This window comes from Cyprinus carpio, chromosome A6, assembly GCF_018340385.1.
Source record: "Cyprinus carpio isolate SPL01 chromosome A6, ASM1834038v1, whole genome shotgun sequence".
Lineage (NCBI taxonomy): Eukaryota > Metazoa > Chordata > Actinopteri > Cypriniformes > Cyprinidae > Cyprinus > Cyprinus carpio.
This window is the reverse complement of record NC_056577.1, coordinates 21,589,908-21,612,543: the sequence shown is the minus strand read 5'-3', so window position 1 is coordinate 21,612,543 and position 22,636 is coordinate 21,589,908. Positions and strand designations below refer to the sequence as shown.

The 22,636-nt window shown below is 37.0% G+C and overlaps 3 protein-coding genes across 3 annotated transcripts; 2 read left to right on the top strand and 1 right to left on the bottom strand.

Moving 5' to 3' along the window:
• Window positions 1-278: 278 nt before the first annotated feature.
• On the top strand, window positions 279-11,636 carry LOC109076821 (thrombopoietin receptor-like). Its single transcript, XM_042758429.1, has 12 exons — window positions 279-746; window positions 988-1,122; window positions 1,361-1,530; window positions 1,630-1,781; window positions 1,871-2,006; window positions 8,207-8,318; window positions 8,424-8,587; window positions 9,214-9,356; window positions 9,528-9,687; window positions 9,765-9,846; window positions 9,965-10,052; window positions 10,249-11,636. The coding sequence occupies exons 1-12, from the start codon at window positions 676-678 to the stop codon at window positions 10,705-10,707; spliced, it is 1,872 nt and encodes a 623-aa protein (XP_042614363.1). The 5' UTR covers window positions 279-675; the 3' UTR covers window positions 10,708-11,636.
• Window positions 11,637-11,689: 53 nt separating this feature from the next.
• LOC109076828 (origin recognition complex subunit 1-like) lies at window positions 11,690-20,130 on the bottom strand. The gene is made up of 19 exons (XM_019092481.2): window positions 19,918-20,130; window positions 19,237-19,355; window positions 18,907-19,034; window positions 18,632-18,804; window positions 17,950-18,328; window positions 17,204-17,429; window positions 16,926-17,042; window positions 16,602-16,664; window positions 16,053-16,154; window positions 15,415-15,649; window positions 15,176-15,282; window positions 14,609-14,710; window positions 14,350-14,521; window positions 14,134-14,241; window positions 13,330-13,479; window positions 13,104-13,223; window positions 12,752-12,921; window positions 12,519-12,606; window positions 11,690-12,393 (listed from the first exon to the last, which is right to left on the bottom strand). The coding sequence occupies exons 2-19, from the start codon at window positions 19,332-19,334 to the stop codon at window positions 12,199-12,201; spliced, it is 2,733 nt and encodes a 910-aa protein (XP_018948026.1). The 5' UTR covers window positions 19,335-19,355; window positions 19,918-20,130; the 3' UTR covers window positions 11,690-12,198.
• Window positions 20,131-20,183: 53 nt separating this feature from the next.
• On the top strand, window positions 20,184-22,474 carry LOC109076812 (pre-mRNA-splicing factor 38A). Its single transcript, XM_019092465.2, has 10 exons — window positions 20,184-20,437; window positions 20,564-20,723; window positions 20,833-20,954; window positions 21,052-21,137; window positions 21,313-21,423; window positions 21,521-21,627; window positions 21,730-21,756; window positions 21,883-21,986; window positions 22,104-22,152; window positions 22,240-22,474. Exons 1-10 carry the CDS (start codon window positions 20,308-20,310, stop codon window positions 22,283-22,285), a joined length of 942 nt encoding a protein of 313 aa, XP_018948010.1. The 5' UTR covers window positions 20,184-20,307; the 3' UTR covers window positions 22,286-22,474.
• The last annotated feature ends 162 nt before the right edge of the window (window positions 22,475-22,636 follow it).

Here is a 22,636-nt window from a genome sequence, read left to right as displayed (position 1 = left end):
TTCACTCCTTTAAGAAGTGGGGTTGAGGTCAGGCCCCTTCCCTGCTGCAGCTTGCTGATCTGTCAAGGGTATTTCCTCCTATTCTGCCACAGGACCAGGAGCTGTCAGTCAGTGTATGGCAACTCCGTTTCCTCCAACTCCCACACACACACAACAGACAGCCCCCCCCCCCCTTAAACGGCACAGTCAAGTATTGCATTTAATATTATAAGGAGTCAAAGGCATCAGTATGTTCACATTTGACCAAATTTCATGATATTTATCATAACGACTCTAGACAGAAATTTCATTATTTCACTTCTCATGGTTGAAAGACACAGTACCAAAAAAGGTGTGATATCTCATCCCTGGGGTGTTAAATATGAAGTGTGACCTCTTCAATTGGTCTATCTTCTTCTACACATTTTACTGTGTAATATAATTTAATGCCTTTTTTGAGCACAGAGTTTTTTTTGTAAAAGTTGTGCAGTGCTCGAGTATATATATGCGTGTGAAGGAGGCACTTTGTCAGTACGGGTGCCTGCCTCAGTCCCCAGTGCAACCACTTCCTATTGCATTGGGCCCCGTCTGATGACCATCTACCAATCTCCCCGCCCTCTTCTAAAAACATTTAGTACTGAACACTAACATATCTAGAGACTTAAATAGTTATATGTATATGGATGCCCTGTGTACATGATGGATTCAGTGCTCAACTGGTGGATACTTATTGCCTGTCTGATCAAACAGGTGCATTTGGAGCTTCAAAAACAAAAAAAAACAAAAAAACAAGATAGACTTATTATTTTGAACTTACACATATCATGTTAAATTAGTTCTGCCAAAGAGTTGTTCTAGTTGTTCTAGTTGTGTTTTGGTAGTGAAAAACAAGTGTTGATTCAAGGCATGAATGTTGAGGGTGCATTTAGTAGAACAAAGTGTAAACATTTCAGTAAATACTAGATGCAGCAAAAATATGCATTTTATTAGCTACATGGAATGTTTTTTTTTTTCATTCTCAGATTTTGCTCTCTTGGCTATGGATAAGGACCCAAAATGTTTCACCAGGGATCTAGAAACCTTTACTTGCTTTTGGGAAGCACCTGCTGAAAAGTCCTATTATTTTTTCTACGAATTTGACAAGTAAGGACTTTCTAAGTACTTAAGTCTTCTACAGTATATTAAGCTTAAACTCAAATTGATGGATCATTTACTGTAAATAAATTAAATGAAGTTAGACATTTTGCTTCGAGTCTGCTAGGTCACTGGAAGAACTGATTAAAAAAAAAATAGAAAAATGATGGGATGGGGGGATGTGTCACCCTTCTGTATATATGGTGGTTGAGTACCTGTTTCAAGCAAACATGTTTCTATCATACAGATCAGAAAAAAGATGTGATGTGAAACAACAAACTTATGAGAAAAAGGTCCTGCATATTTGCACATTCCCATCAAGTGATGTCTTCATATATGTCAATATACCCCTCAGAGTGATAGACAGAGACACCAACACAACCATCTACAATCGAAATGTCACTGTGGAGGATCAGCGTAAGTGCTACAGGAAAACAACAACAATTTACTTTGAGGTTTTCATTATTGTATAGTGTATTAATTAAAATGAAATACATCTGTTTGTCTTTCTCCAAGATCTCCTGTATCCTCCAACAAATATATCCCTTCGTCCAACTGGCGAGGTGGGCCAAATGTTAGTTGAATGGAAAAAACTAAACAATCCTCTAGTTTATCCGCGGTATGAAATTCGTTACAGCTCCAAAAACACATCAAACACAGTTACACTTGTGAGTTTGACACCCACTCTTATCATACTATTACCGTACACATAGAAGAAGATCATTTACTAAATGCAGTCTACACTCACTCTTTATAGGTGTCAAAACACTCCCATAAGCTTGTGTCTCTGGTCGCAGGAGAGAACTGCACAGTGCAAATGAGAGTCAAGCCTGAAGGTAAATTTTGGAGTGGCTGGTCAAGTCCTGTCACAGCTATGGTGCCACAAACAGCAGGTGAGAACTGAAAAGAACAAGTGTGATGTGAGCGACACAAACATTTATTTGGACACTTAAAAACATGCCATTTTCCAATTACTTTAAATCAACTTTTCACTTGCGGTAACAGGTCTGATTTTAATGGAATGCAGGATCGCTTCCACATTTAGTATCACCACAGCTTCAGCCACACTGTATGGAAATTGAGGGAAAATTAAGCAGAAAAATTTAATTTTGAGGAAGTAAATATTGCCTTGATCCCTCTTTACGCTAAAGGTATTTAAAGTTAGAACTCATTACTTAAATGTTATGACTTGGCATAATATATTTACAGTGTTATGTTTACTATAGTTAATAATAATATAATATACTAAACTTTAATATTATATCGGCTATTGTAATATATAAGCTGCTAGCTCATTCACGCCAAAACTGCCCACAAAGGCAAGTAGGGCTCACTCACAGTGTGAAGCAAGTAGGGATAGTGCAGACTGGAGCAATGGGCTTTGCGAAAGATTTGGGCATGCCGAAAGGTAGGAGGCGTGGATAAAGGCCTTTCTAATGGACCTATTTCACATTTTTGGGTTTCTCAGCAGCAGAAGCCAAATATATTTTTTTGCATTCCCATTTGCTCAAATAGCAAAACTCTATGATAGTGTTTTCATTACTTTCAAATAAAGGAAAAAAAAGACAGAGAGAGACTGACAACAACAGTCAGTAGATAGAACTACTCCCATTGACACTGTATTAGAAACACCCTTGCTTTAGCATTAACCGTTTTTTTTTTTTTTATGCAAATGTAATATAATACAAAGTATAGTGTTATCAATTTACATGCATTTAAAAAAATGAAAATACAAAAAACTTTGGAGGTTTTACCATGCTGATGACTATTAAAATGCATCATCACAGTCTTGTGAAAAGGTATAGGTTTAGGGCCATATATGTCTATGGTTAGGGCTAGGGCTAGTGGTTACCCCTTGTCCAAATACCCACACTTGAGGTCTCTGCACTTGACCACTTGACTACTTATATGACGTATTTCCTGTGTTTGGTCCAAGTCTTTAAGTGACCATGAAGACCACAAGTGCATATAGAACTTTTCATTACCTAATAGGACACGCTAGTGTTGTAAAAATGCAAGTGTTTACTGAGCTTTATTTTATTTTCAATACTTTGCATTTTAAAATCTACTTTTAAATGTCTGTTCAGTAGTCACTATAAACAATGACACAGTTTAATCAAACATACAACTCTTTGTTTTACTACCAAATTATATGCAATATCTAATTATTATTAATATTTAACATACATTGGAAAGGTTTCTGTGACCACTCAGCAAAAAGTCTCACGATGAATTTCCAAAACATGATGCATTATGGAATACACTAAGCCTTAAATACTGCTCCGGAGCGGTATTCGAGATAATGTGGATTAAGTTTGCATTAAGGGCACTGCGCTTTGGTGTTTTTAACCCTCTGGTTGTGTTTGGGTCAATTTGAATGGGATAAGATTTTCTTTTTCCCGAAAACACTAGTTAATGTTGTTGTATTGGATTCAAACTTACTGACTTTGTTTACACAGGGTATTAGTACTTCTCAGAAATTTTGGGGGAATTTTCATAATTTCTTGTGGTTTTAATTTTACCTTGTCACACTTGTGGTGTTCCCAGTCAGAAATGACAGGCCTACAAACAATTGCTTATAAATCTCTCATTATGCTATATTATCACCAAATATTTGATTCAATCTTTTTATCAACTTGTTTTCTTTCATTTAAGACTGGTTTTGTTTTTCTATGTGCATCTAGTTAATCATAGGCCTCATTTATCTGAGAGTAGGCACCTCATTTTCTTTGTTATGAATAATTTCCACAATATGAGAAAAAATTATGAAAATTTGAACGGTTTATCTCACTTGTGTGCTTTGATGTTTAATCAGGAAGTTTGCTTGGAAATGCTTTTATTTTGTAAAAAAAAAAAGGCACAAAGTCACACTTGTGGTGTTCCACAGTCATTGAAAGTGAATGGGGAAGAATGAAAGTAAGAGAAACAACTAGTGTTGATTATGCTCACATTTGTACATGTGTGCTTGCAAACATAAAGGCATTGGACCCGTGCATGTGTGTATGCATGCATACTCACGCTACCACACACACATGCATACAAACTATTGTGGATATTACATGCTTTCTATTTCATCCTACCCTAAACGGCATCCAATATCCTATCATCAATCTGACATTTCAAATCTCTGAATAAAAAATAAAACAAGGTAATTGCAACTTCTCTCTATGCTAACTTTTTTTTAAAAAAAAAAAAAGAATTGCGAGATAAACTCACAATTGCAAGAAAAAAAGAATTGCAAGAAATTTGCAATTGCAAAAAAAAAAAAAAAGAATTGCGGGATAGACTCACAATTGCAAGAAAAAAAGAATTGCAAGATAAAAACTTGCAATTGCGAGAAAAAAAACTGCAAGATATAATCTCTAATGAAAAAAAAGAATTTATGAGATAAAAACACGCAGTTGTAAGAAATAAGAACTGCAAGATAAAGTCACAATTACAAGATAAAAGTCTGAAGATAAAGTCTCAATTACCTTGTTTTATTTTTTTATTCAGTGGCAGAAACATGCTTTCATAGCTTTATGAAAACATGAAAGTCTCAAAACCTCAGAATATTTTTTCTAGAAGAGATGATATAAGAATGTAGATGAAAGAAAGATTATTTTGTAGCATAGTCAATGCAGACTAAAGACAAGACAGTCTGAGTGTGTTTGAGACAGAGAGAGATAGAGAGAGAGATAAAATGTCAGAGTGACGAAATGATATTGGTTGCCGATTAGGGTAGGATGAAATAGAGAGCATGTAATACTCGCAATAGTTTGTATACAGGAATGTGTGTGTGTGTGGTAGTGTGAGTATGCATGTATACACACATGGACAGGTCCAAGGCACACATGTACAAATGTGAGCATATTCAACATGCTCCAGAACACTAGTTTATCTTACTTTCATTCTTCCCCATTCATTTTCAATGGCTGTGGAACACCGTAAGTGTGACTTTGTGCCATTTTCTTTCTTTTTGTTTTTTTCAGAATAAAAGCATTTCCAAGCTATAATTTTTTATCTCACATTGTGAAAATTATTCATTATGATTAATCAGATGCACACAGAAACACAAAACCAATCCTAAATGAAAGAAAACAAGTTGACAAAAATATTAAATCTAACATTTGGTGATAATATAGCGTAATAAGAGATTTATAAGCATTTATATAGGGCGGAATGCTCAATGTAAATTCTCAGAGCTCTGACAGGGCAGAGATAACTCTCTGTCCTCTTCAGAGGGAGGAAGCGCAGAGAGTGTAATGACCTGTGCTCTGAATGGAGTGGAGAGCACCCTTGGTACGTAACCATGCCTTGGTTTCAGGACGAGCCATTAGGCCCGAATTCCAGGCAGGCAGGAATAATGAAGAGCACCTGCAGGTCCCCTATTTGCTTTACTGATGCTAGTATCAGAAGCAGAGCAGCCTTCAGTGACAGTGACCTAATGTTGGTAGTCTGTAGCAGCTCAAAAGGAGGGCCCTTCAGGGCCCTCAGCACTGTGGACAGATCCCATGAAGGGACGGTTAGGGGACGAGGCGGATTTAGCCTCCTAGCGCCCCCTAAGATGCAGATAACCACGCTGTTTCTGCCCACCGATTGGCCCACATTAGGGGCATGAGAGGTCGCTAGAGCCACCACATAGACTTTGAGAGTGGATGGGGATCATCCCTTATCCAGCAGCTCTTGCAGCTCTTGTAGAGGCATTTTGCAGATGGGGCTCTAGCCTCCAAAATTGTGTTTATGACCCGCTCTGGGATGCTCGAAGGCTCCCATCAAGCTGCCAGAGGTGTAGGGCCCAGAGATCGGGCCAAGGATGCCATATTGTTTAGTTCGTTTGAGAGAGGAGATCCCGTCTCAATGGAATGGTCCAAGGGTCCACTACCAACAGCTGAGTCAGCTCTGATAGCCACAGCTGGTTCATCCAGAGAGGGGCCACCAGGAGAACCTTGTGTTTTTGTTCCCTGATTCACCTGATTACCTTTGGGGCATAAAGAACGAGGTTGGGCCAATCATGGGCCAACGCGTCCTTGGACTTTGAGTAATAAATTGAGTTGAGAGTTGTCTTCTGAAGCGAAGAGGTCTACCTTGGCCTCGCCGAAGATCTCCCAGATCCTCTGAACCAGTGTTAATTTAGTTTACTAAGATGACGACAAAAAATATTTGTTAACGAACATTTTTTCTGTGACTAAGATGAGACGTTGATGAGCTAAAAATAATATCTGATGACGAAATTATGGCGAAATTTATGCCACGTCTTCGTTAACTAGACGAGACTGGACTATAATGTTATATGAGGACTACCGGGCATTCAAAATGCATCCTATAGGCTATTGTCCTTCAAAATGTGCGTCCCTGTCATTGGATTGCGATCAGATAAGGGGCGTTTGCATATCTAGTCAGTATAGCAGCTGCAGTGGATGGTAGTGATGGGAAGTTCGGCTCTTTTCAGAGAGCCGGCTCTTTTGGCTCAGCTCCCAAAGAAGAGCCTGCTCTTTCGACTCCCGAACGGCTCTTAATTGAGGATTTTTTTGTAGGCCTTTATTTTACCATAACTTTGCAAAAATTAATGGTTTGTGTGTTGAAAACCGTTTCATGTGCAGTATTTTTATGAGAATCCTTATAATTGCTTAATTTTGTGCATTTATTTTGTTACAAAACCATTCTTTTGTTTGTTTTGTTTAATATTTTAATCAAACAGTTTTATTGCACAAATTAACAACAAAACAGCAAATAAATCCACAGAACAGAACTAGAACCAAACTCAAGCAAACAGTATTAATGTCCTCAGTGAAGATTGGCATTAAAAAAAAAACAGATGCCTCAGCTTTGATGGACTGATCCTATTTCTTCTTTCTGTGATTATCTGCCCTGTTTAATTTGTATCTCTATTGTATTTGTCTTATTGTGCTTTTGAAAACACACACACACACACACACACACACACATATATATATATATATATATATATATATATATATATATATATATGTGTGTGTGTATATATAATATTTTTGTAAGTTGCTCCTTTTTCACTACTGTTAAAGGGATAGTTCACCCAAAAATGAAACTTGTCAAAATTTATTGTGCCTGAAAGTTTTTCCAAATTCAGTCCTTGATTCAAATTTCTCATAAGCTTAATTGATTTGCTCTAAAGAGAGAAGAATTAATGATTATTTTAGTTTAAAGACTACATATAAAAATAGCTACAGTTTGGTAACTACAGTTTGGCTAAAACTATTAACTAAAAGTAACGACTAAAAGTTGACAAAAATGCAATGACTTTTCGTCGACCAAAACTAGACTAAAACTATGAAAGACTCAGATGACTAAAATGTGACCTAGACTATCAAGCATTTTCATCTCAAGATAAAGACTAAGACTAAATCAAAAATGCCTGCCAAAATTAACACTGCTCTTTAACGTCTGCGGATGGAGCGTCCACTCCTCTGAGGGTACATTGCTCCTTGATAACATGTCCTTGATTCAATTTGCCCCGTATATGTGCTGCTCTCAATAAGCACAGGTTTGAGTTGAGCCCATTTCAGGAGGTGCTCTACCAGAATGAAGAGGTGCTCCAAGGAGAGGCCTCCTTGGAGATTTATGTAGGACATCACCGACATTTTGTCTGATCGGATTAGCACATATTTAGTACTGGCAGGAAGAAATTAATATTGCAGTAATTAAATATCCACTTAGCTATAACCAAAGCTCTCTATATTTTGCTGTAGATAATTTAACCATTACTCTGCCTCAGAAGCCTGTCCAAAATCAGTTTCATGAGGTGCCTTCTTGCAAAAACGCTGCCTGCAAAGTCATTGCCTGATACGGCAGCGAGGCAGCAAGTCATCTGCCTAAGTTTTCGGATGCAGCCAATGTTAGGCAAAATGTTGGGAACTCTTTTTCCCCTTTAATGAAAGTGTATGGTTACTTAGGCTGTTAATCTGATTATCATCTCCTTTTGTGGCATAAATCATGCAGGGGCATGTGGAACCCATGAGTAATTTATGACAAAATGTTCATTATTGGTAAACTATCCCATACAGAGAAATTTACATAGGTAAAATAACAGGTATAACATTTAATCACCTTTCAGTATCTGTCTAATTTTCAGGTGCCATAGAGTTGCGGTGCCACACTCCAAATCTGCATCAAGTATTATGCAAATGGAGAGGAGAATTATATGATGATGGCAGATTCAGCTTCCACTACAGACAAATAAACAGGTGTCACTTTTTTTTTTTTTATGTCCTCTGTCACATCTTATAGAAATCCCAGCACAGCAGTTAGTTTGGTTTGTTAACTGCAGTCCTTCTTTTGTGGTGTTTCAGAAGTTCATGGGGTAGTTGGAAGTTGTGTTCCAAAGACAACAACACTGTCCATCAGTGTGTCCTTTATGGGCAAGAGTCCAGCGTCTATCAGTTTTCCCTCAGTGTTGGAATGCAACCATTTGGTCGAACGTTTTATGCAGAGTCTTTCAGAATGAACAGCAACAGTAAGCAAGAAAGAAGAAAGCTATGTTAGCCACCATATTTTGTCCAAATGCTCTTGATCTTAAATATTTAATATTTTTTAAAACACATATACACTGAGCAAAGTTCAGTGTAAACCATGTAAATACCATTTGAATATTGTAAACATTTAGTACCATGTGAATATGTGATGATAGGGAAGAATTTATTTTATATATTTGTATTTATATATCTTGATTGCTGTTTTAATAAAATGTTTACTGTTTGTTTTGTTATGTAACGATAGTACTTTTTTTTGTATTTGACAATCTACACAGTTAGTAAGTTTTATTTTTCAACATAACTTGTGGCAGAGACGTGAAAAAATTATATCAGTTTCAGACACATGACTCAAAAAGCCACAGAGTTGTAGACACGAAACAAAAAGTGTTGCAACCAACCCTGGTCTCCCCTACCTCAGAGTTCAATGGTATCTAATAGGCCTACCAGCACTGTACCACAGAGTTTTTTTTGTAAGGGTAATATTACTACAAAAATGCACTCAAACTGCTAATTTTAGTTACTTATTCCTCTTAAATTATTAATGACATCATATCAATTACAAACAACAGTCAAAAGCCTTTTGGTCTGTCTCTGCCGTTTTTGACAGTCCAGACAAGGCCTCCAGAAGGTCTGAAGGCACAGCCTGAAGGAGGACGTCTTTGTTTGACATGGTATCCACCCTTTTTGAAGATCTCGCAGTATCTGAAGTACCAGATCCGCTATCAGCGTCAAGGAGAGGGTGAGTGGAAGGTGAGTTTAAGTAACGTGAAATGAGTAACTCATTGCATTTAAATGGTTCAGTAATCACTGATAGTGGATAGATGCATATGAACACATATCAGTTATTTAATGACTTATTTCTGGTTGAATTCAGTTGTTAAATAGCCACACAATTCATGCTGAAACTAAATTCTGTGGTAGGATTTTTCAACACCCAGTTCCAAGACCAGCACTTGTCTTGATGTACACAAAGGGAGTCAATACACTATCCAAGTCCGAGCCCAACCCAATGGAACGGTGTACAGTGGAGACTGGAGTGACTGGTCTAAACCTCTTAACGTCCTCTTACCTTTAGGCAAAGGTAGAAATTTCTGACTCTAGATTATGAACAATGCTTAACAACTCTGAAAACTTAAACCATTTCTTTTATTATCACAGAGTGGATCTTCATTGTCTGTATACCAGTGGCTCTGCTCATCATTGCTTCTGCAATGATCTCTTTCTTCTCCAGATACTTCCGGTAATGTAATTCTCTCCTAATAACACTGCAATACTATATGCGTTAAACCTATGTACTATGACTAAAAACATATATAAAGATTACACATGTAAAATATGTCCTGTTTTCACTATATTAGGAAGGTCAAGAAGACCTTTTGGCCATCAGTCCCAAACCTTAACAAGGTGCTAGAAAGCTTCCTGACCGATATCAGTGGATCAAATTGGGTAATTTATATCTGCTTTGATCATTTTGATTTAGAGAAAAATTTTCATTTTAAAACTAATTTTTTAAAATAGAATTTATTAATCTATTAATAGTTTCATTGTAAATTAAACCATTATGTTTTATTCAGAACGTAAACAAAATATTTTTTTTTATGGTGTTTCTCATATTATTGTCTTTATACGGTCTTCAATTCAGGAGCCAACCTTCAACATCAAGCAATGTGACGATGACGCTGCTACATCAGTATTGGAGATTCTGCCCGAGAAAGAAACTTCAGTAAAATCCTGTAAGAAGTCCACCTGTCATACACTCCCTGATCGTGGCTTCTCAGCTGGTGTGAAAAATAGAGAGAATTTCAGAGAGGATTTGGAGATGGCTCAAGATTATGTCATTTTGAATAACGATATAATGCCATGCTTAACGGGGAATGACTATGTGTACGGGGATACTGCTTTATCTCATCTGGCTAGTGAAAAACTACACTGTTCCTCCAGTACCTGTTCCACCACCTTCCTAGAATGCAGCACAAATATTCTCAACCATTCCTATCTCCTTCTGGCAGAACAGTCTGATCTTGAAGAGTATAACTCAGGCTGTCGCCGGTATACTAATATGGAGATAACATCAACTGCATATGACGCAAGCGGAGAGTGATGTGGAATTTGTTATTAATCAAGTTCATAAGCATGTATATATTAGGTTTTGGGTGAAACCTTACTCACACATTCAAAGATTCTGTGGAATGAGAAAAGATGCCTGTGAGACCTTAAAGAACAGACAAGGTGCACCATAAAACTTATGTACTTATGCCAGTCTTCATAGCTCTGAAGTAAAGTATGTTAAGAGGAGATTGTTCAATGCATGAACCTTAATCATCTGTAAGAAGGAACTGCATTTACGTTTCATCATACCACAAACCAAAACATTGAGGAACAAAACTAGACATGCCAAATGTCAGATCACATGGCTTGCAAAAGCCCTTAGAGGAAATTAGAAAGTAAAATATGAATCATATAAACAGAATATTCGGGAAAGTTCTTGGTTAAATACGACTTTAGTTTACAAATAAAAAACAAACATCAATGGCACGTTGTCAAAGTTCAACTTGCTCTCAGTTTGCAAACTCAAATATGTACATCAATGGATGTCTGTGGGGTATCTTGAGGCTTCAAAAAATGCAAAGTTTGTATTATTTCTCGAAGCTTTTAGATTCTTCAGTGAAATATTTGATATCTAAGCTTTAAAGTTGTGAGAGTACTTTTGTAGATAGATGAACATCATGGTTGTAGAGTATAAATGATATTTTTCTGGGTGTTTAAATGGACATCATGCAAATGTTAACAGCTTTATATGGTAGTGAATAGTTGCACTTTGCACAGACAAAGTTGGTAAACAAATCTATCACATGCAGTCTCAAGGGTAAGTGTTACTGATATACTTAAAAAAAAAAATCAGTAAGATATTTTTTGTCGTTATTTTAGGAAGTAACTGGTATTTTATATAGTGCTTAAGTGCCATTTAACCCTAAATATTCTTTAAATGTAAATACATTTTGCTGTATTAAAATCATTCTTCAACAATTATTATGCTTGTTATATTTGTGTACATATTGTACTGATTATTACACAAGAAGCCATTTATGTCTCATGATCAGGTCTGATCAGTCAATAGCTTTATTGTATCAAGACATCACACAAGTAAAATCTGGCAAATATCCAACATTTTGGTGCATTATATGAAAACTGCACATTTTACCCTGACAGAGTCATGAAATGATAAACAACAAATGTGTGGGTCTTGCTCTCCCACACTAAAATGCATAAACATTTTTGTGAAAATCTTCTAAATGTTTAAGAGTGAACTGAAAGGCACGATGATCTGTATCAAAAAGGTATTAATTAGAATACACAAAATGTACATTTAAAATTTATTTATAGAACTACACATTTAATTTTGAGCATTAAAATTTGATAACTTATTCAGAACACACTCTGGATAATATCTCACATTCAGTTCATAAGAATTTAACTGTGAAGCTGCAGTTAAGATTTGAATTTTTTTTCCATAATGTCCAAATAGTGGACAGACCCAGTGGGGATCCACACAGGTTGCCAGTCAGAGCATGTGACATTGTAGGTCTAAGTTTTAGTCAGCCTTCAGTGCATAAAGCACATCGTCCTGACTTACGTTGAGTCGGATTCTGAGAAACAGGTCCAAGCGGCTTCCCTCAAGGAGAAGCAGGCGACAGGAACCCAGCCTTTGACAGACGGTCAGTCCTTCAGACACATTCGCCGGCTGCAAACCCTCAACACGACACAGAGCCTGGTGCTGAACAAACACCTGTAGTGAAGAAAAACACACATTCATTCTTTCAGGTTATACAATTCCTGAACTTTTATTTAGTATACATAGTTCATGATTAGAATAAGGATTGTTATAAATTAGTTAATCAACAGTTTAGCTACCTGTTGGAAAGTGGCTTCTTCCAGACCCAGTCGACGAAACTCTGCAATAACAGCCCTCAGGAAAAGCTGCTCCTGAACAGAAGCACATCTACAACAACAACAACAACAACATTAAAAAGAATAGAAGTCTGATTGGAGCCAATCTGTTACACTTCTCTGATTTTTTTTTCTCACATTAAGGAACAATAAGCATAACTGGCGATAGTTCCTAGTTCTTTCACTTTTCTTTTTACCTGATAGCTGAAATGTAGGAAGAGGAGAACATCTCATCCAAAGCCTCCATCACATGACTCATCCCCACCAATCCACTGCTGTTCTTCTGACTTCCAGAGTGCTCACAAATCTCTGTTGCCCGTCTGCAGATATCAAGGCAACGTCGTGCATCACCCGAAAGCGCTGCCACCTAGAAGACCACAATCTATTACTTATTTAAATGACATAAGATAACCACACGTACATTTAAATTGACAACACCTGTTAGTAAACAACCTTGTAGCCCAAGATCAGTACAGAGACCACTAGAGTGCTCAAGAAGTAACCCACAATGCCTCAGTCAACTGTGCCTAAGATAACATGGATTCACACCTTTCTTGAGACTAACTGGAGAGCATCTTCTTCAAAAGCCTTCACTCTGTTCAGTCTTGATGTGATGATCTGTTGTAGCTGTTTAAATGTATATGGCTGGAAGGACATTCTTGTCAGTCCCTGAAGATAAATAAATGACATTCATATTTTATTTCCATTTTTTCCAGTAGCCAAAGTCCTTTCAATAAAAATTGAATGGCATCTCAATGTTGTAAAATGGTTTTACCAGTCGACTAGCAACACGGTTAATCATGATCCTCTCAGGTAAATCCATAGTATTTGCGATGGTAAGGACCACAAGACGAGCATTGCGCCTTGTTGGCCAATCAAACAAGTTATACATCACATTCTGTTTACGGGTCCACAAGAGGTCAAGCTGAAAAAACAAAAAGAGAGATATTCTTTCAGACTGAAGAAGATTGAACGGATATAATGCAAGTACAAATTACCCAATGATTGACAGGAAATGAGTGGAATAAAAGACAAACTAAAAAAAAGATTAGTAAAAAACCAACATCTAAATGACTAAGATTTTCCAGCACTATTTTGAGAAAGTAAAAAAAAAAAAAATAATAATAATAATAATTATATATATATATATGGTTCATATGATCTTAAGGAGGTCAAACTGTTTTTTGGGACTTGCAGGTCAATTTAAAAATATTTCAATTAATAAATCACAAAGAGGCCAACTCAAATCCTACTTCTTTTTTCCCCTAAATAACTATTGTTTTCATTGAAACTTCTGGAATCACAAAATGAATCTCGGTTAATTTAATCTGTTTATTAAAAATGTTTGATAACCAGAAGGTTTATTATTACAGAAGGAATACTGAAAATATTATAGCCTATATGGGATGGGGGGATTTGAATGTGGTGTTGGACAACAGGGGCTGAGGGACTTTCAAGTCAAAAAGTTTGAGAACCACTAATGTAGACCAATTGGGATCACCTAATCACAATAAATGATTAGCTAAAAAACATGCAACATAGGTAGCGATATAAGTGTCACCAGTTACAAATGTCTCACCTCGTCTACAAGAAGCACAACTGTCTCTTTTTTGGGTGCGGGAGCGCTGAAGCGTTTCTCCAGTAGTGCGGCTGCATGATCAGGTGTTGCTTTTTGATCAGTCAGTTTCTACCAGAGCAGAACCAGAGCATAAATTCACATTAAATACTATATAAGACTAAAATAAAGGAAATTATGTCAAAATTATAGGGCAGGAGGAGGAGGCAGCATACAGACCTGTAGTATTTGTACATAAGCCTGGTGTGGGTCTGTCATTTTCATGCCATTGATCTCAATGAAGCGGAAGTGAGGGATTTCATCTTGTTCAGCGGACTGCTGAAGGGACCGGATCACCTCATGTACTGTTGCAGTTTTACCAGTACCAGGAACACCTGAAATATACATACACCTGCAAAAGAAACATTAACTTTATGACCTTTATGAAAAAGACAAACAACAAAAAAAAAAACAGATGGATGTTAAATCTGAATCTTACCCTCCAGTGCCATCAATGACCTTACTCTCCACAAAGTTGTAGATGTCCTGGAACTCTTGTTCTCGACACGGTAAAGACTCAGGAACAGAAGAAACATGTAAACTGTTGCAAAAATAAAAATATAGTAGAACTGTAATACTGTGAAAATTAAATTTTTTATTTAAATATATATTATAAAATAGAATTTATTCCTGTGATGGTAATGCTGGATATTCAGCAGCCACTGCTCAAGTCTTCAGTGTCACATGATCTTTTAGAAATCACTTAATGTGTTGATTTGGGGATCAAGAAACATTTCTTATTATTATCATCAATGTAGAAAACAGTTGTGCTGCTTAATATTTTTGCTGAAACTGTGTCTTTATTTCAGGATTCTTTTATGAATAGACAGTTCAAAGCAGAGTCTTTACTGTCAGTTTTGATCAGTTTAATGTCTCCTTGCTGAATAAAATAATGAATTTTTTTATAAAAACTGTTGACACAAAACCTTTGAACAGTAGTGTAACAATATAGTTTTGCTGGTTAAACATATATCTTTGTGGGACTGTTGTCTGTGCAGTTGCTTACCGTGCCCTTGCTTCTTCCAGAACATTCCCTGGCTTCCTGGCTGGCGCAGTCCTGCTGGGTATGCTGGGAGTGGCATGACGTGGTGTACGTGGGGTGGCTGGAGCTGTCTGGAGTTAAATGCAGTATAAGATGAACTAACTGCCACATCCAGTGTTATCTTCATGTGAAATTTGGTTTTGTGAAGACACATTAACTGCTAACAGGAAGACTAAGCACAGCAAAAATTAACTTATTTGAACCTTTTTGCTGGGGGTTTTACGTGGGGTCCTAGCAGAAACTCTGGTTTTCTCAGTAGACCGGGATGTTCCGGATCCTCTGTGCTTCTTTACTATAAGCTCATCTTCACTGTCGATCTTTGCCTCCTCTTCCTCATCGCTGCTACTCTGGAGGTCAATTTTAGAAGGTATGAAGCAGTCATCATCATCACCATCCTCACCATCTGACTGCAGGTCTATCTTGTTGCCTAATAAATTTCTTTAAAAACAGACGATAACATGGATCATTTAATAGATTAATCAAATGCAAAACAACATTCAGTTAAAGACAATGCAGCTGGAATGCAATCCTGTATAGCATGTAGAATCCAAGCATCCAGGCCCAAGAGTGTCTGCATGCGTTATACACTTTTTAACCTAAACCCACCCCTACCCCGCACAGAAAACTTTCTGCATTTTTTAAATTTCAAAACAACCTTTGTTTACTTTATTTTTATACCAGTTTTACAAATGAGGACGCCCCCAAATGGAGGTTTTTGGCAATTTTGTTTTGCTCAATTTTGGGTACAAATTTGTCCCCAAAATATGGTTAAGTAGGTACACACACACACACACAATTCTTATATTTCTTTTAATTGATTTACAACATTAGTGGGACCTACAGCTGCTTTTTGATGCGTGAAGACACAAGTTGGGCAGATTTCCTCTTAGAGCGAGAAGTGGCAGCAGTATTGATGGGTGAATCTTCATGCTCCTCTTCAGCTCTATCAGTTTGTTAACAGGAGTATGACGAAAAGAGAAAAAAATAACACTGTGACAAGTAATATGTATGCGTGCATGAATATCAGGTATTACAACAATCTAGTACTCTCTCACAACTGTGAGATCATATAAGAACATGTGACTTTAATAAAACAAATAGTTTTTCAATTATTAGAGATGCAACTAAAAGAAATTTCTCTGTTGAGAAATTTGTCTGCTTGGCTCAATAACTGGTCATGGATGAGTGCCATTAAATTACTGTATGATAACACAATCTTAACTGTTATATGCTGCCACCCACTGGTCAAAAATGGTCAAAGGCAAAGTAAAAAGTAATCAACAATAAAGATTTATAATACATTTATAAAACCTGTACACAAAAGTACTGCTGTTCAAGTTAACTTCATGTTTTTGATTGCAATATCACAATAGACACTTGCAACACTTACAAAGCAGCCAGTGCTGGTTCTCTGAGTGCAGCTGAATCTTTCCTCCTGGATGGAGTTCTTGCTCTGGTTTGAAAACACATATTTATGTTACTCTACGGGTCATTTCATCCTCAAATTAAACATACCAGTGCATAAAGAAAGTGAAGAAGGGGCCAACAGTGCACTGGTCTAGGTAAAAGTAGTTGTGTGCTCAAACAATGCATAAAGTGTAAAAAAAAGAAAGCCACATAATGCCTTTGTTTTTAATAAAGACAGACAAAGGCCATCCAGAATAAAAAATGAATCTGTGTCTCCTCTGTGAAGCAATAGAGGAACATGACTCACTTTAGGCCTCTTAGACCTGCTCTCCTAGGGGTGGCCTCTCTCTTCCGGGGAGTTCTGCCTGTGCTAATTAGTGGCTCTGGATCATCATCCTCAATAGGCTGCACCCCAAGAAAGACACTAGTAGAGGAGCAGGACTTTTATTACTAGACTCTTCTTTTTCATATGAAGAACAAAATCAGTTTGCTTTTCTAACTAAAACGATCAGCAGCACAGTACTAATTCTACTAGGCCTACAAAACAAAGAACCAAGACATACTTTCCAATGTAAATAGACGTACCTGGCTGCATCGTCTTTGTCATGTGCAGTCATTCTGGGTTTATCAGGGCTGTGTGAGGACAGAGGGGAGACGCACTCCTCCTTATTAAGATTAAGTGGAGTCAATCTAATAGAAATGGAGATGCGACCCGTTGGAGACGTGTTTAACTTAGATGTCAGCGTTTTCTCTGAGCGTTCATCAAGAAGCTCTCCCAGAACATCATCTCTGGACATGTTTTTACTAGGACCTATTATAATGTAAGAGAAACACTGTTCAGTTTAGTGCTTTTGAAACCATTAAAGGAATAGTTCCCCAAAAAGAACAGTTGCTCTTTAGTTCATAAAAAATAGCTTGCTCTCCAAGTAATCGACACAACTAAAGTCTATCAATTAACGTCTTGTGAAGCAAAAAGCTGCATGTATGTAATAAACATATCCATTATTAATACCTTTTAACTTCAAACTGTTGCTTCTGGCTAAAATACGAGTCCTCTATTTATAACACCCCTTTCTCCATAAAAAAAAAGTATAATACAAAATATATGTATTAGATTATTTTGATGTTTTTATCAGGCGTTTGAATTTTCATTCTGATGGCACCCATTCACTGCAGAGGATCCATTGGTGAGCAAGTGATGTAAAGCTAAATTTCTCCGAATCTGTTCTGATGAAGAAACAAACTCATCTACATATTGAATACAGTAAATTTTCATTTTTAGGTGAGCTATTCCTTTAAAAGCAAAATGTGTGTGGATGCATGGCACTCACTGCACAAGTCCAGCTTCTTGCGAACTTGTGGCCCAGAGACGGCTTGGCTTCTCCTCTTAGCACTAAGAGCTTTAGCTGCAGAGAGTTTGGAGGCAGAGTGGAGAGACTCCGCCTCACTGGAGCTCATTTTGCCAGTGCTCATGCTGCCGCGGGTGAGAATGCCTGACATGGCCCGTTTCATTACCGAGGGGTCTGGGGTTGGAAGAGCACGAGTCTGAGGTCCACGTGAAGATGGTGGGGGAGATTTAGGGCTCTGAGGGGGCTGCATAAGCTCAGGATCCAACGCTCTGAAGGATTTGGTATCCCACAAGAGTTTGACAAATAGTATGTCTCTGCTCTTGCCCACTGGGAAAGGATCCTGAACTGGGACATACTCAATCTAGAATCAAAGTTATAAATTATTATTGGATATTATGGAAATTATAATAATAATAAAAATAATTTTGAAATTCATTAAATAAATACTACTTTAAATAATATATAACAAAATGCATAATAATAATAATAATAATAATAATAAATACTTTAGCAATATTTTATTTTATTGTACACTTAAAAAATAGAATAAATCACATGAAACAACTACCTAAGCATTTTTTGATCATAGTGTGATCCACATTCATCATAAACAAATATGAGCAATGCCTCCATAATTTAAATCCTACAATCATACAATGCCTACCTGTACTGCTCCAAGAATGGTCTCTCCATCCACCTCATTATCACAGGAGCGGTCCTGGTAGAAAAATATCTCTTGTGGATGTGGATCTCTGCCCAAGAGCTTGCGTTTGTTCTGAGGTACTTCACACATCCGCACAAACCACTGCAATACTGCAGTCTTCTTCTTTCCTGAATCTGGGTACAAATGTTAGATAAACCAACACGGATAAGTGTTGCATGCAATTCAGATTGCATGCAAATATACATGTTTTCCATAAAAAGGGGGCATATTCCTACCATCAGTGTACAGTTTGAGAAGTTGTGCCACAAAGGGATTGTCATCATCATCACCCTCAATCAAAATGTACTGGCCTAAAGACACAGTTGCATCTTCTGTCTTTCCCTCCACAGAAATGGACATGGATCTGTGTGAGGATCAATCAAAGCATGATCGCTGTTCCATTCAGGGTTGAAACATATTTTGACCAATGAATTTCCATGACTACTGGAAAAGGACTTAAAAACATTTTATAGAGAGTGCACTCACTCACAAGGCCTCAAAATCAAGTTACAATGTACAGTGCATTTGTTCAAATCCCTTCATCATAATGTGCTAAGTGCACTTACTCGTAGTATTGCCTTTTCAGCTTCCTGTCTTCTCCGACTGGTCTCCCATTCCATTTGTAGGTTCTTCTCATTCTCAGTCTTGTGATGTAGCGGCTCATGGTGCAGGTCTGTTACAAGGTCTGTAAAGGACAGCATCGATTATGTATTTAATATTATGTACCGAATAGTCAAACCAGTAACAATGGCACCCAGGAAAAAAGTTTTATTATTATTAAAAATGATCATGTGTATGTATATGTTATGTATACATGCACACATACAGACACAAACATAAGGTATGTTATAATTGTAAACAAATATAAAAATGTTTGCGATGTTTATTATTGTATTAAATGCATTAATTTAAAGTGATATATTAACCTTTAAATACCTGATATTAAGTAAATAACATTTCTCCAATCGTGTACTGGGTCTTGGCTATAACTAATCAAATTCGCAGCTGGTTTAAACTGTGACCAGGAATAAAACGGATGTAACTTTTAATTATTAGCATTTAGTTTATTATTATTATTATTATTATTATTATTATTATTACTATTATTATTAGGAAAAGCAAAGTACACCTGGGAGAGTTAAGAATACATTTCAAACTTGTAAAATAACCAATCTTCTTTATATAAGGTAACGTTAACTTTAGGTAAAGTAAACTTTAAATCCCCGTCACCTCTATTTCTTACTCACCCGCCGGTAATTTCTGCAACCGTCTCAAATCTCCTTCTCAAACAAATAAATAAATAAGCAACAATATTCCGTCTCCGCCTCACTTAGACACACAGAAATTGAAATCAGCGTAGATATGAAGTTGAACACATCTTACACCGCAGTAGACGAGAGCACAATCATACAACAATCATACAACTCACACGTCTCTTTCGCGCGCAGATGACGTATGAAGAGTTTTTGATTGGACAGCAAAATACAGCTTGACCTTACGGATGTGACGCGCGCTTTTCCCCGGAAGTCATTCTTCGTTGTTTCTCTATGGCATATTTAGCAAAGAGTATAGAAGGCTTCTATACTCTTTGATATTAGCGTTCAGATTATCCGTTCTTTCATTTACCATTTTGAACCATGGCTAATAGAACGGTAAAAGATGCCAATAGTATACATGGAACAAATCCTCAGTATCTTGTCGAGAAGATTATACGGACACGTATTTATGAGTCCAAGTACTGGAAAGAGGAATGTTTTGGGCTTACAGGTGAGAGAAGTGTGATGTGAACCTTAAATTGACCTTAAATATCTACATGTGTATATGGAATTGTGGAATTAATGTGCCAAGTATCATTTTAACTGTCATTATTATTGTCCCCTCTGTAAAATCTAGCTGAGCTTGTCGTGGACAAAGCAATGGAGCTGAAGTATGTTGGTGGGGTATATGGAGGAAACATCAAGCCAACTCCATTCTTATGTCTGACCCTAAAGATGCTGCAGATCCAGCCTGAAAAGGACATTATTGTGGAATTCATCAAGAATGAAGACTTCAAGTTAGTGTTGAATTACTCCTCTAACTGACTGCAGTTTGTCATTTTCCTGTTTGCACTGTGCATGAAGGTTTTGGGGTTTTGCATTACTGATCTGTTTTTCACCATCCAGGTATGTTCGTTTGCTTGGAGCAATGTATATGCGCCTGACTGGAACTTCTGTGGATTGCTACAAGTATTTAGAGCCATTATACAATGACTACAGAAAAATCAAAAGCCAGAACAGAAATGGGGGTGAGCATTTTTCTTGAATATTTAGTGGGTATGTGGCATGACATAATTTATCCTTGCTGAAAAAGACATTTGCAAATAATGTTTCTTCTCTACACAGAGTTTGAGTTGATGCACGTTGATGAGTTTATAGATGAGCTGCTTCATGCAGAGCGAATGTGTGACATCATCCTCCCTAGACTTCAGGTTGGTTGGACTTGTTACATGTAGTGTGTATGTATAAATACTATACTTTATTATATAAATGGAGTGCATTTGTGTTGTACTTTAAAGTAATGTGAATTTTAAAGGCAATGTATTGAGTCATTTATGTCAAAAAATAATGTCCACATGTTCATTTGTGTTTTTTTTTTTTTAATAGAAGAGACAGGTTTTGGAGGAAGCTGAGCTGCTGGATGCTCGTATTAGTGCTCTGGAAGAAGATCTAGATGAGGTGGAGACCAGTGAGGAGGAGGATGAGGAAGAAGAGAAGGTAAACGTGAATTTACAATGTCTGACAAACTATCCAAGCACAAATAATTATATATATTGAATGCGAATGTTACACAACCTCTCCATATGTACTTCAGCCAGAGAGAGTGCAGACTCCAGAGACACACAGAAGAAGTTACAGAGATATGGACCGGCCTCGCAGATCTCCTTCTCCACGCTATAAACGCAGCCGTTCACCCAGAAGGTCAGTGATGGTGCTAATCATCACTCAGATCATATTATTCCAGGTTGCTTGCTTAACAGATGAATAATTATTCTTCTGATTCTCTTTGTTTTTTCATTTTAGACGGAGCAGATCACCTAAAAGACGAAGGTATGGTGAAATTATTTTAGGCACACTATTAGTGTTTTAGATACATTATTAGTGGGGCGTGTTATTTTAGGAGATTATACAGATTATACAGACTAATACATTTGTCTGATTACTCTCTTCATTCAGTCCATCACCCAGACGTGATCGAGATCGGGACCGTCACCGCAGCAAAAGTCCCCGAAGACACCGCAGCAGATCCAGGGACAGAAGGCATCGCTCTAAATCTCCAGGTAGAGGGAGGTTCTTTTCAAGTATACAAAGAAAAAAAGTCCACAATATGTTGTTTAAAATAATTAGAGTAAATGGAAAAACGGATATTTAAGAAATATTGGTATATTTTCTTCCAGGTCACCACAGAAGTCACCGGCATCGCAGTCACTCCAAGTCCCCAGAAAGGTAATGCTCACATATATCAAATTAATTTAAATGGTTTTCTTTGTTTTTCTCCTCTTGTTTCATGCTGCATTTGTCTCTGTGTTCTAGTCGGTCAAAGAAGAGTCACAAGAGAAGTCGAAGAGGAAACGAGTGATCTGTTTTCTGTGGGGCTTTTTTTTTTTTTTTTTACAGATATTTTTGTGCTCTGTAATATATGGAGAAACTGAGCAATTTCTGTTGTAAAAAGCTTGATCATATTCTGTGTAAATTGCCCAAGCTAAATTTTGTCCTCATAGGTTTTTGATGCTGTTTTATACTTTTAATTAAAATTTACAACAAGAAATTTAGATTTTTTTTTCATCCTGAATTAACTGTACTGTGTAAATTAAACATTTGATGTATTGTAATAGAATGATTGAAAGAACATTTTCTTTGCTGCTATTTTGGTGTATGATAATGTCTCTGATTTTTGAGAGTTCTGTACAGATACATTCAAACTTACGTC